The sequence below is a fragment of the Rhincodon typus genome, chromosome 28, assembly GCF_021869965.1.
Source record: "Rhincodon typus isolate 14 chromosome 28, sRhiTyp1.1, whole genome shotgun sequence".
In the NCBI taxonomy this organism is placed as follows: domain Eukaryota; kingdom Metazoa; phylum Chordata; class Chondrichthyes; order Orectolobiformes; family Rhincodontidae; genus Rhincodon; species Rhincodon typus.
Genome location: NC_063359.1, coordinates 41,933,172 through 41,944,470, shown reverse-complemented (window position 1 = coordinate 41,944,470; position 11,299 = coordinate 41,933,172). Strand labels below are relative to the sequence as shown.

Here is an 11,299-nt window from a genome sequence, read left to right as displayed (position 1 = left end):
CCCTCAGCACTGACTCTCCGACAGTGCGGCGTTCCCTCAGCACTGACTCTCCGACAGTGCGGCATTCCCTCAGCACTGACCCTCCGACAGTGCGGCGTTCCCTCAGCACTCTCTCAATGCTGAGTCTCTGACAATCTAAGTCCTGTACTGCACTTTGTTGCTCTAACTGAGATGTGAGTTCCCTCCCACTTACTTGCTGGTAACTGTGGAACAATACTGCCAGATACTGCAACACAGAGTGCTCTGAGCAATGTCAATTTCTGCCAAACTTGTCTCTTTCTTCCTGTTTTAGGGAAGATGACAGGTTTGTATTTGGGTTGCAAGTACGGTCACGTTAATAGCAAGTTCAATCAATGTAACACACCCGGACCGATCGTTCCTGGCAGCAGCAGGAGTGGACCCTCATGGGGGGAATTACCGTTACAAAGTGTCAGACCGCTGACACCTACAGGCGGGTGTGAGACCAATCTCCCTCAGTGCTTTAACTTACAGCATCTGAATGTGTTGATCAAACTGTCATTCCGTAGCCTTTCCATTCTCTATCTTCAAACAAAGATGAGCTAAATCTGAGGTATCCAGCATGACTTTGTTAAAGATCTGTCTTTTTAACTAGTCGAGTTGAATATTTTGACAAAGTCAATAAGAAGGCCGATAAGTGAGTGTCTGTGGCTGGTATCTGCCTGGATTTCCAGAAGACATTGGATATGGTTTTACACGAGAGTGATTTTTGTAAATGTCAGAATGCAGAGAATTGGAAGGATGGGGCATTGAAGGGTAACCAGAGATAGAGACTGGGAAGTTGGGAATGTTTTCTGGTTGGAGAATGTGATTTCTCATGTCTCTCTATATTTGCACTGTTCACAGCATCTATCAGTGACTTCAATGAAGGGATAGAGAGACCTTTACCCAGGCTTGCTTACGAAATCAAGTTGTAAGGTGTCCAAAGATACTTGCGGTTGCACAAACTCACACCTGTTGTGTTGCCACATCAGCAGAGGCAGAGAGATATACATTGCCTGCACCTCTCACTGTACTGATTGGAATGAGGGCCAGGTGGATCTCATTGCATATGTGATCCTTGATCGGGGCTGTTAACCTGGGCCAATCAGGGAGCCCTGGCTGACAGATATAAACAGGAGATTCTGCTCACTCTTGGTACTGACTTTGAGCTGGCTGTTTTGAGCCCATATACTGTGCACATGTAAATAAAGGGTGACTTGGATACCAGCCTCTGTGCAGTTATTTGACTCTCATATTCAGAATGATACCCTCACTCATTCTGGCACAGGCATTGTAGTCAAACCTCCTATAGGCAGATATTTACAACTATTATCTATCGAAAACACAGAGAGCAGAAACAGTGCTGTAAATATTTAGACAGTTCAGGCGAAGAGAATGGAATGCATTGCCATGATTACCTGATGCCTTTGCACTGGATAGCAGCATGATGGGAGATTTTGGAGATCGCGGAGATAACCTACAAAGAGAAACCAGAGGGGTTAAAGTGAGGTCTGCATTACAGAACCCCAGAATCCTCTCCAACAGTTGAACATGACTGGGTGGAACACTTGCTCCACTCTGACTCTGATTCCAGCATCTGAAGTTCTTGGTATCTTCTCGACCAGGCTCTTCTGTCTGTCTCTTCCTCTCTACGGTTTCCTGTGTTCACCATCTCTCTGTCTCTCCATGGCTGACACACACTTCAATTCTCTCCCTCTCCTCTCAAGTTTTCCCCAAAGCCTAAATTCCTGATTATCCATAAAATGATTTTCTCATTTAGCTGGGGTGATGTTGACATTGTAATTCTTAAAAGCCCACTGCACATAACAACATTCTGCATTCTTATAGTGTCAGTGACATCTCCCTTCACAGGAAGTTCTGAAACATTGTGTTACATCAGGACACCTAAGGAGATACTTGAGACAGGAGACAAAATGCTTGGTTAAAGAGGTAGGTTTGCAGGAGACAGAATTTATTTAAATGAGGAAAGATTGCAGAAAGCTGCAATAAAGATCTTTAATTTGCGATTTTTGTGTGTATATCACAAAAAATCCAGCATCCAGATTCAGTGGGCAATAAGGAAGGTAAACAGAATGCTATCCTTTATTGCAAAGAGAATGGAGTATAAAATAGGGAATTCCTCCAAAAATTATAAAAGGCAGTAGTCAGGAGACACCTAGGATGCTGCAAACAGTTTGGTTTCCGTATCGAATGAAAGATATACTGGCATTGGAAGCAGTCTAGAAAGGGTTTAATGAGCTGATACCAGGTATAGAGGGACTGTGCTATGAGGAAAGTTGATTGGGTTGTACTTAGTGGAGTTTAGAGGAACGGGAGACAACCTTATTGAAACATACAAGATTCTTAGGGAGGTTGACAGGGCAGATGTTGAGTCTCAGATCAGAGGGCATAATCCGAAGAGTAAAGGGTTGCCCATTTAAGACAGAGCTGAGGAGACATTTCTTCTCTCAGAGATTAGTGAATCTGTGGAATTGTTTACCACAGAGGGCTGTCAATGCTGTGTTAATGAGTATATTTAAGGTTCAGATAGACAGATCTTCAAATCAGTAAAAGAATCAAGGATTATGGGACAAGGCAAGTAAAGGGTAAGAAGGGCAATAACCAAATTAAGGAACGTTAACTTGAAGGTGCTGCTGGGCAGAACGGAGAATGTCTCACTCCCTCTCCTGGTCTAAATGGGGAAACCCAAGCAGAAGGCAGCAGAGGAGTTCAACACAACGCCGTGAAGCTGAGAAGAGGCTGAGGAATGTGAGGACAGACAACATCGTATCACCTAGAATTAGCACAGAAAGAGACAACTGGACAAAAATCACAAGGACAGTTGCAGATTCTGACTTTGCTGTGAATGATCAGCAAAGAACAGCCCAACATCATAAATTAAACCGGAGTAAATGGAGACACTAAAGGCAAAGAGAACAGTCAGGGACGGATTAAAATGGTTTGGTCAACTGGAGGAAATACAGGGACGTGAGTGACAGAGATAGTAGGGAGAGAGGGAAAGAATAAGAACCTGTGGGAGGTGGGTGGGTGAAAGACGCAGCTGAATTGGAAGACGAGTGTGCGAGTGACAGGAAGAGTGCGATAAACACAAGCAAAATGGGAGAATGGAGGACAGGCAGAGAGAAACAAAGGAGGAAATGTGGGAGAACGTGATCTGGACTGACAAAGGATGAGATGCTGGAGAGACAATGATATTCACAAGGCACCTTTGTGGTGGATGAGAAGAGGGAGGGTTGCTGGACAGGACATCTCTAGGCCCTGGGGAGTGTGTGGGGGATGCTGCATGAGGAGGGGGAGGGGTGCTCAATGGGATGCTGCTGGGCCGGTGGTGGTGGGGGTGGGGGGTGGGGGAGAGAGGGGGTGGTGGTTTAATGGAAGGGGCACAATGTGAGAGAGGGGGCACAATGTGAAGGAGCAGGCACAGTGTGAAGGGGTGGGGAGCAGGAGTGAAATTGTTCAAGTAAGGTAACATAGGCAGTTTTTGAGAGATGGAAAGTAATTCCAATTGTGGCTGCTGGGAGAGCCCAACCCGGACATTCACACATTAGATTGTACCTGCCCCACTGCACATCAATTGCCAAAGCTGTAACTGGAGCACAGTTCAGTGTGAACACTGCCTTGACGTTTCATGGATCCTCAGTAAAAAGCTGAAGCACCAATTGCCAGGATCAAGTATAGTGCCATGGGCACATGACAGGCAGAAATTGTGACAGATCACCAGCGTAAACTGGTAGCCAATGTATGGACATGGGCTCTAATTGAACTAGCAGCTGACAAAAGGATTATTTCTGTATTCTCTGGCTGCAAAAGTTGATATAATCACCTTGCATTGCGCCTGACCTCCCTATTCCTCTCCTCACATCTGAGACTGAGGAAAGGTTACACTGGCTCCTGCTGTTTGAATTCAGGCCACCACCTCCTTAACACAGAGTCTCAGCAAAAGCAACGCAAACCAGTGAGAAAATAGTCTTCACTCCATTATAATAAGAAAGACATGCCTTACACCCAATCAAGTCATTAGTTTGGGTTCCACCATGGTCAATAGCATCCAGACCTCATTAAAGTCTTGGCCCGGACACAGACAGAAGAACTGAATTCCACATCAGAGACAATACAGTCTAGAGCTGGAGGAACACAGCAGGTCAGGCAGTATCAGAGAACAGGAGAGTTGACATTACAGTTTGGGACCCTTCATAGTCCTGGTTAAGGCTTTCGACCCAAAACATCAACTTTCCTGCTCTTCTGATGCTGCCCGACCTGCTGTGTTCCTCCAGCTCCACATTGTATTGACTTTGACTCCAGTATCTGCACTTCTTACTGTCTCCACATCACAGACAAAACTGACTGTACCTCACATCAGGAAAGAATTTCACTAAAGTCTAGCATCAGGGAATCTAAGCAAAACTGGAATCCTGCAAAGACTGTAGCTTCGGTGGATGGAGTTGTACCTGGCAAATCAAAATGGTTGTGGTGTTGTAGGTCAGTCATCTCAGCTCCAGTGCATCTCTGCAGGAGCTCCTCAGGGTAGTGTCCTAGGCCCAACCACCTTCAGCTGCTTCATCAATGACATTCACTCCATCATAAGGTCAGAAATGGGGACATTTGCCAATCATTGTACATGTTCAGCACCATTCACAATTCCTCAGATACTGAAGCAGTCCGTGTTCAAATGCAACAAGATCTGGGCAATATCCGGGCCTGTGCTGATATATTCATTCCACAAAGTATCATAACCATCTCATACAAAAGACAGTCTGACCATCATCTCTCTTCAGTGTTACCATCACTGAATCCCTGCTATCAACATCCTGGGGATTACCATTGTCCAGAAACTGAACTGGACTCGCTACATACACACAGTGGCGACACGAACGGGTCAAAGGCTAAGAGTACTGCGATGAGTAACTCACCTCCTCACTCCCGAAAGCTTATGCATCATCTACAAGGCACAAGCCATGAGTGTGATGGAATACTCCCCACTTGCCTGGATGGATGCGGCTCCAACACCACACAAGAAGCTTGACACCATCCAGCACAAAGCAGCCTGCTAGATTGACACTACATCCACAAGCATCCACTCCCTCCACCACTGACACTCAGTAGCAGCAGTGTGTTCTATCTACAAGATGCACTGTAGAAATTCACCAAAGATCCCTAGACAGAACCTCCAGACCCCCAATCACTCCATGCAGAAGTACTTGGGCAGCAGATACAACGGGAACACCACGACCGATAAGTTCCCCTCCAAGCCACTCCCCATCTAGACCTGGAAATCTATCGCTGTTCCTTCACTGCCACTGGGTCAAAATCCTGGAATTCCCTCCCTGAGAGCATTGTGGGTAAACACACAACTGAAAGAATTCAATAGTTCAAGGCAGACGCTCACCATTACATTCTCTGAGACAACAAGAGGTAGGGAATTAATATCAGCCTTACCAATGATGCATACTGCCAGGAGTGGGAAATAGACTACATGAAATTACTTGCATACAGCACAGAATGAGGCTCCATTCATAAAAACAAAAGGGAGGAGGAGGAGGATGGCTGGTCCATCACCATTCAATAAGGCATCGGATCATCTCAAGTCCAATTTCCTGTTGGGCTCCATTCAACATCACCCCAAGCTTTAGTTTCTCCCCATGTTCAAACCTTGCTTTTTCATACAAAAATAAACATTTTGGTTTATAAATAAATGTCCGCCAAACCTCATCGTCATATGTCAGGCTCCAGAAATTCACGATACAGGTTACCATTTTATAGCCCTAACAATACAGGCTGACGTGCTAAGGGAGTGCCGCACTGTCGGAGGGTCAGTGCTGAGGGAGTGCAGCGCTGTCGGAGGGTGAGTGCTGCACTACTGTAAGTATCATCCTTCCAATGAAGCAGTGCCTGCTCTCTACAGTGAGGCACAAGAACCTAAACTGAGACGGGACTCAGAGCTGGGTTGGATTTTCTCCCTAGTGTCCTGTTGTGATAATTATCTATTTTTATTTGATTCATTTTTTGGGACATGGGCATCAGTTATTCCCTGTCCCTAGTTGCCCTTGAGGAGGTGGTGGTAAGCTGCCTTCTTGAACCACTGCAGTCCACCTGCTGTAGGTTGACCCACAATGCCATCAGGGAGGGAAATCCAGGATTTTGATCCAGTGACAGTGAAGGAACGGCAATATGTTTCCAAGTCAGGATGGTGAGTGGCTTGGAGGGGAACTTGAAGGTGGTGGCATTCCCATATATCTGCTGTCCTTGTCCTTCTAGATGGAAGTGGTCGTGGGTTTGGAAGTTGTTGTTTAAGGATCTTCGGTGAATTTCTGCAGTGCATCTTGTAGATAATATACACTGCTGCTACTGAGCTTTGGCAATGGAAGGAGTGAATGCTTGTGGATGTGGTGCCAAACAAGTGGGCTGCTTTGTCCTGGATGGTGTCAAGCTTTTTGAGTGTTGTTGGAGCTGCACTCATCCATGGCTTTTCTGGGGTAATCCACCACACTCTGGACAAGTACCTTGTAGATGGTGGACAGTCTTTGGGGAGTCAGGAGGTGAGTTACTCGCTGCAGTATTCCTAGGCTCTGACCTGCTCTTGTAGCCACTGCATTTATGTGATGAGTCCAGTTGAGTTTCTGGTCAATGATAACCCCCAGGATGTTGATAGTGGGGTATCCAGTGATGGTAACACCACTAAATGTCAAGGGACAGTGATTAAATTGTCTCTTATTTGAGATGGTCATAACCTGGCATTTGCATGGTGTGAATGTTACTTGCCACTTGTCAGCCCAAGCCTGGATACTGTCCAGATCTTCTTGCATGTGAACATGGCCTGCTTTGGTATCTGTAGAGCTGTGAATGGTGCTGACATTGTGCAATCATTAGTGAACATCCCCACTTCTGATTTGAGGGAATGTCATTGATGAAGCAGCTGAAAATAGTTGGGCCTAGGACACTATCCTGAGGAAGTCCTGCAGAAATGTCCTGGAGCTGAGACGACTGACCTCCCACAACCACGACCATCTTCCTATGTGTCAGGTATGACTAACCACTAGGCAGTTTGCCCCGAATTCCCATTGATTCCAGTTTTGCTAGGGCTCCTTGATGCCACACTCGCTCAAATGCAGCTTTGATATCAAGGGCTGTCACTCTCACCTCACATCTCAAATTCAGCTCTTTTATCCATGTTTGAATCAAGGCTGTAATGCGGTCAGGAGCTGAGTGGCCCTGGTAGAACCCAAACTGGGCATCACGGAGCAGGTGCTGCTTGAAAGCACTGTTAGTGACACCTTTCATCAGTTTACTGATGATTAATAGTAGATTGATGGGGCAGTAATTGGCCGGGTTGGATTTGACCTGCTTTTTATGTACAGGACATACCTGGGCAATTTTCCACATTATCGGGTAGATGCCAGCTTCATAGCAATGAAACAGGTTACCAGCTTATTATATCATCCAACAGTGTGTCAGGAGCCCTCCCAACCCCAGTGTTCGTCTTCTCAAGTTTCCTGTCAAGAACTTCAGTTAATAGTGAAGTCAAACGTTCACATTACAGAGTGGGCGTTACTGTGGGAAAGACCCACCAGTTTCTCTGTACACTGAGTTCTGTATTGATGAAGAATGAGGCAATTTCTGCAGAATGGTTAAAAAAATCAACAGCAGTCAAACAACTAGAAGAGAGATACTGACTAACAAACTAAATCCCAACTCCCCAACCCCTCAAATACTGCAACTACATAACCATCCCACCACCCCCAAAACCACCACTGAAACCCTACGGATATCAAATCTCTCATAATTATGCTGCAACTCCCAAACAGCTCACCAACACAATCAAACAGCTCTTCCCCTCGAGTGGGGGATGGGGTCATGGTAGCAGCTTTTGAGAAGTCATCCTCACTGTAACATTGCTCAGATCTCAAACACCCAGAATCCCCTAAAACTTTCTCTTCATATTCGTAGAACAAGGACAGCACAGAGAAAGACCATTCAGTCTGCATCAGACCCTTCACAAGACCATCAGAAATTAGAGCTGGAATAGTTTATTACCTCCCATCTACTCCAACATTCAATCACATCATGGCGGATATTGAACAACAATCCAGATGTTCTCGGCCCTCACTCACATCTTTCAACTTTTATTAAACCTCCTTCAAATATTCATCCAATTTCCTTCTGAAGGACTCACCTGGGTCAGAAACCACATTCCAATAGGAAACATAAATCATTCACTGCATTCACAGTTCGTTGTAGGCAATCACTTGCTAATGAGTACGATTGTCCATCTAGGAAATTCCATTTCACTGGTCATGGATTCTGTCGGTCTTTCCATGGCTGATGAGCCTGATTCTAAAGTCACATTCCAACAACACATCAGACAGGTGTTTCCAGGAGGTGGTATTGGTCCTTGGCCTTCAGATCATTGGCATTCCTTTCTCCAGTTCCTTTTCCATACTTCCTCTTGTCGCCTGGTAGTCCTCGAGAATTGTATCCCTTTATACAGGACCTTCCTCCAAATTGGTTTCTTCTGAACGAAGGTCTCCCATTTGTTGAAGTCTGCATTGATTTCTTGAGGAAGGCCTTCAGGGAGTCTTTGAAATGGTTCCTTCGTTGTCCTCTTGTTTGAGTGCTTTCCTTCTGCTTGGCGAAGATGATTCACTTTGGCAGTCATTTTAAGCATATGGTTGGCCCGGTGGAGTTGGTTTCGGAACATAACAGCCTCAATCCTAGTGCCGTTAGCTGTTTAAAGGAAAACTATCCTCCAAGATGATGTGGAAAATCTGTCTCAAACAGCATTGATGGTCTTTCTTGGGTCTTGAGGTGGCATCTATATATAGTCCAAGTTTCAGAATAATGCAGAAGAGTCAGAAAGATGACTGTCTTATACAAGAGGATCTTGGATTCAGCGTAGATGTCATGGCCCAAGATTCTCACCCTTAGGCAACCGAAGGCACACTCACAGATTAGATGTGATGCTGAATTGCCATATTGACATCAGCCTGGGATGGGAGGTAACTTCCCCAGGTAGGGGAAATGTTCCACGTTTGGGAGGATTTCTCCATTGGTGTTAATTGAGGGAACTTGACCTGGGGTAGGTTAATAAAGAATTTGAGTTTTCTTGAGGTTGGAGCTGAGACACATTTTTCGATATGTTTCCACAGAGGTGTTAAGCGAGGCTTGCATATTTTCTTCCAACAGAGTAGAGATGACATTGTCATCCAGATACTGAAATTCCAAAAGTGAGGTCGGTGTTGTTTTCTTCCTGGATTACAGCTGGCTGTATTCCACACAGCATCAAAGAACACAGGAGACAGCCGTTTTACCCATCATTTCTGTGCTGGCCCTCTGAAGAAATAGTTCACTTAGGGTTCCTGCCTGTTCCTGCAAACTTTCCTTTTGACAAAGTGATACAAGTGATACAATTCTCTTACAAGTCACAACGCAACCTGCTTCTTTTACTAACGCCCTTAAATCTGTGGCCTTTGGACGTTAATCCTTTAGCCTCTGGAAACAGACTTTCTATGTTAAGTCTTTGTGATCTTAATCACTTCAAGAAAATGTTCACTGCTCTCAGGAGACCACTCCCGGCCTCCCCATATGAACTGAAGTCCCTCACTGCAAAGTTCATTCCACTAAAACACCTCTCCACTCTCACCAAAGCTTTATATCCTTGTTAAAGTAAGTGTCCCAAAACCAAGCATATTCAAAGAACTGAGATTTTACAGTCTAAGCACAGCATATGGGGTCTTGAAGGCAGGTATCCATGTACTGTTAATCTGTTCAGCTACCTTAAAATGTTCGCGAAAAAACAACATCTCTCTTTGCTACTGCATCTCTGCATGTCCTCAAACTTAAATGTGTGTGGGAGCCATACCCCAGTGAGAGTCAGTGTGTGTGGGAGCTGTACCCCACCCCAGTGAGAGTCAATGCGTGTGGGAGACCATACCCCAGGGAGAGTCAGTGTGTGTGGGACTGTACCCCAATGAGAGTCAGTGTGTGTGGGAGCCGTACCCCAGTGACAGCCAGTGTGTGTGAGAGCCGTACCCCAGTGAGAGTCAGTGTGTGTGGGAGCCATACCACAGCGGCAGTCAGTGCATGGAAGACTTACCCCAGTCAGGGTCAGTGTGCTAGATCAGCATTCCTGCCTCTGAGTCAGGTCCAAATCCCACTGCAGCATCCAAGCACCAAGCTTCAGGCTTTGACTGCCAGAGATATTCCAACAGGATCCTGCACTTTTGAATGTGCTGTCTTTTAAATGAGATGTTAAACCCAAGTCTCAGCTCGGATTGCACACCCTGTCAAACCATGACCATTGAACCATGAAACATTAGCACAAAGCCTACTCCCATCGTGTTGCTCTTTGTGGATTGTTGCTGTGCACAAGTTGGCTGCCTTGTTCCCTACATTACAGCAATGAGTACTCTTCATGAAGGCTTTCAAGATTTATAAAAGGCATTGCCGCAGCTGATGATTAAAGCACTTTATAAATCAATCCGAAATTGTAAGAAGTTCTTGGGAATGTGTGTATCACTGTCTGGGCTAGTATTTGATGCCGTCGTTGCTGTGTATCCAGAGTCACAGGCAGACCACACCAGGTGCTAAAGATCGACCCTGAGTCCACAGAGTATTACTGGAGAGTTTGGACTCCCCTTCCAGTAACAATATGACTATACCAACATCAACCCCCAGTTTGTCAGAGTGAGAGCGGAACCACTGCCTTCGTTCCTTTAGGGGAGTAAGCCAGAAATTGCTTCATAAGAAATGGCTTTAGCTCCAGCTGTCCAGACGTGGGAAGGTCCGAATTCTCAATTTCTTTTCGGCATATCTTCTGAAACATTAAACCACTCAATAAGAAATGAGATTGTCACTAGGTACCTTTTGTGGGATCACAGCCCAAGCCCACTTCGTGCTGTAGAATCAGATATTTATAAGATCAGTACACATCAGAAACAGCACCAAATCAGAACCTCAAGGCAACTCATTATCATCAGAGGCACACAAGCAGCTCGTGGCTGATGTATCCTCAAGAAAATTGCTGTCCCAGAATTTCCTGTAATTCAGTAAAGAAGAAAAATTTTTTAATCTCTTTCTGATTATTGAGCTGTGCAGTGATACCTCAGGATGGTGAGAGTCAGTGTTTATTAATGGGTCGCAGACAGACTGACCCTCCCTGGGGTACGTCTCCCACACACACTGACTCTCACTGGCGTACGGTCCCACACACACTGACTCTCACTGGGGTACAGTCTCACACACACAGACCCTCACTGGGGTACAGCTCCCACACACACAGACC

General features: G+C 45.6%; 1 protein-coding gene across 5 annotated transcripts in view; it reads right to left on the bottom strand.

Moving 5' to 3' along the window:
• The window catches only part of vav2 (vav 2 guanine nucleotide exchange factor), a 122,566-nt gene that overhangs the window by 39,855 nt on the left and 71,412 nt on the right, over positions 1–11,299 (bottom strand). For all 5 annotated transcript variants that reach the window (XM_048613536.1, XM_048613539.1, XM_048613537.1 and 2 more), the window contains one exon: positions 1,419–1,477. In XM_048613536.1, coding sequence (XP_048469493.1) covers positions 1,419–1,477 — 59 coding nt within the window. The remainder of the gene's footprint in view (positions 1–1,418; positions 1,478–11,299) is intronic.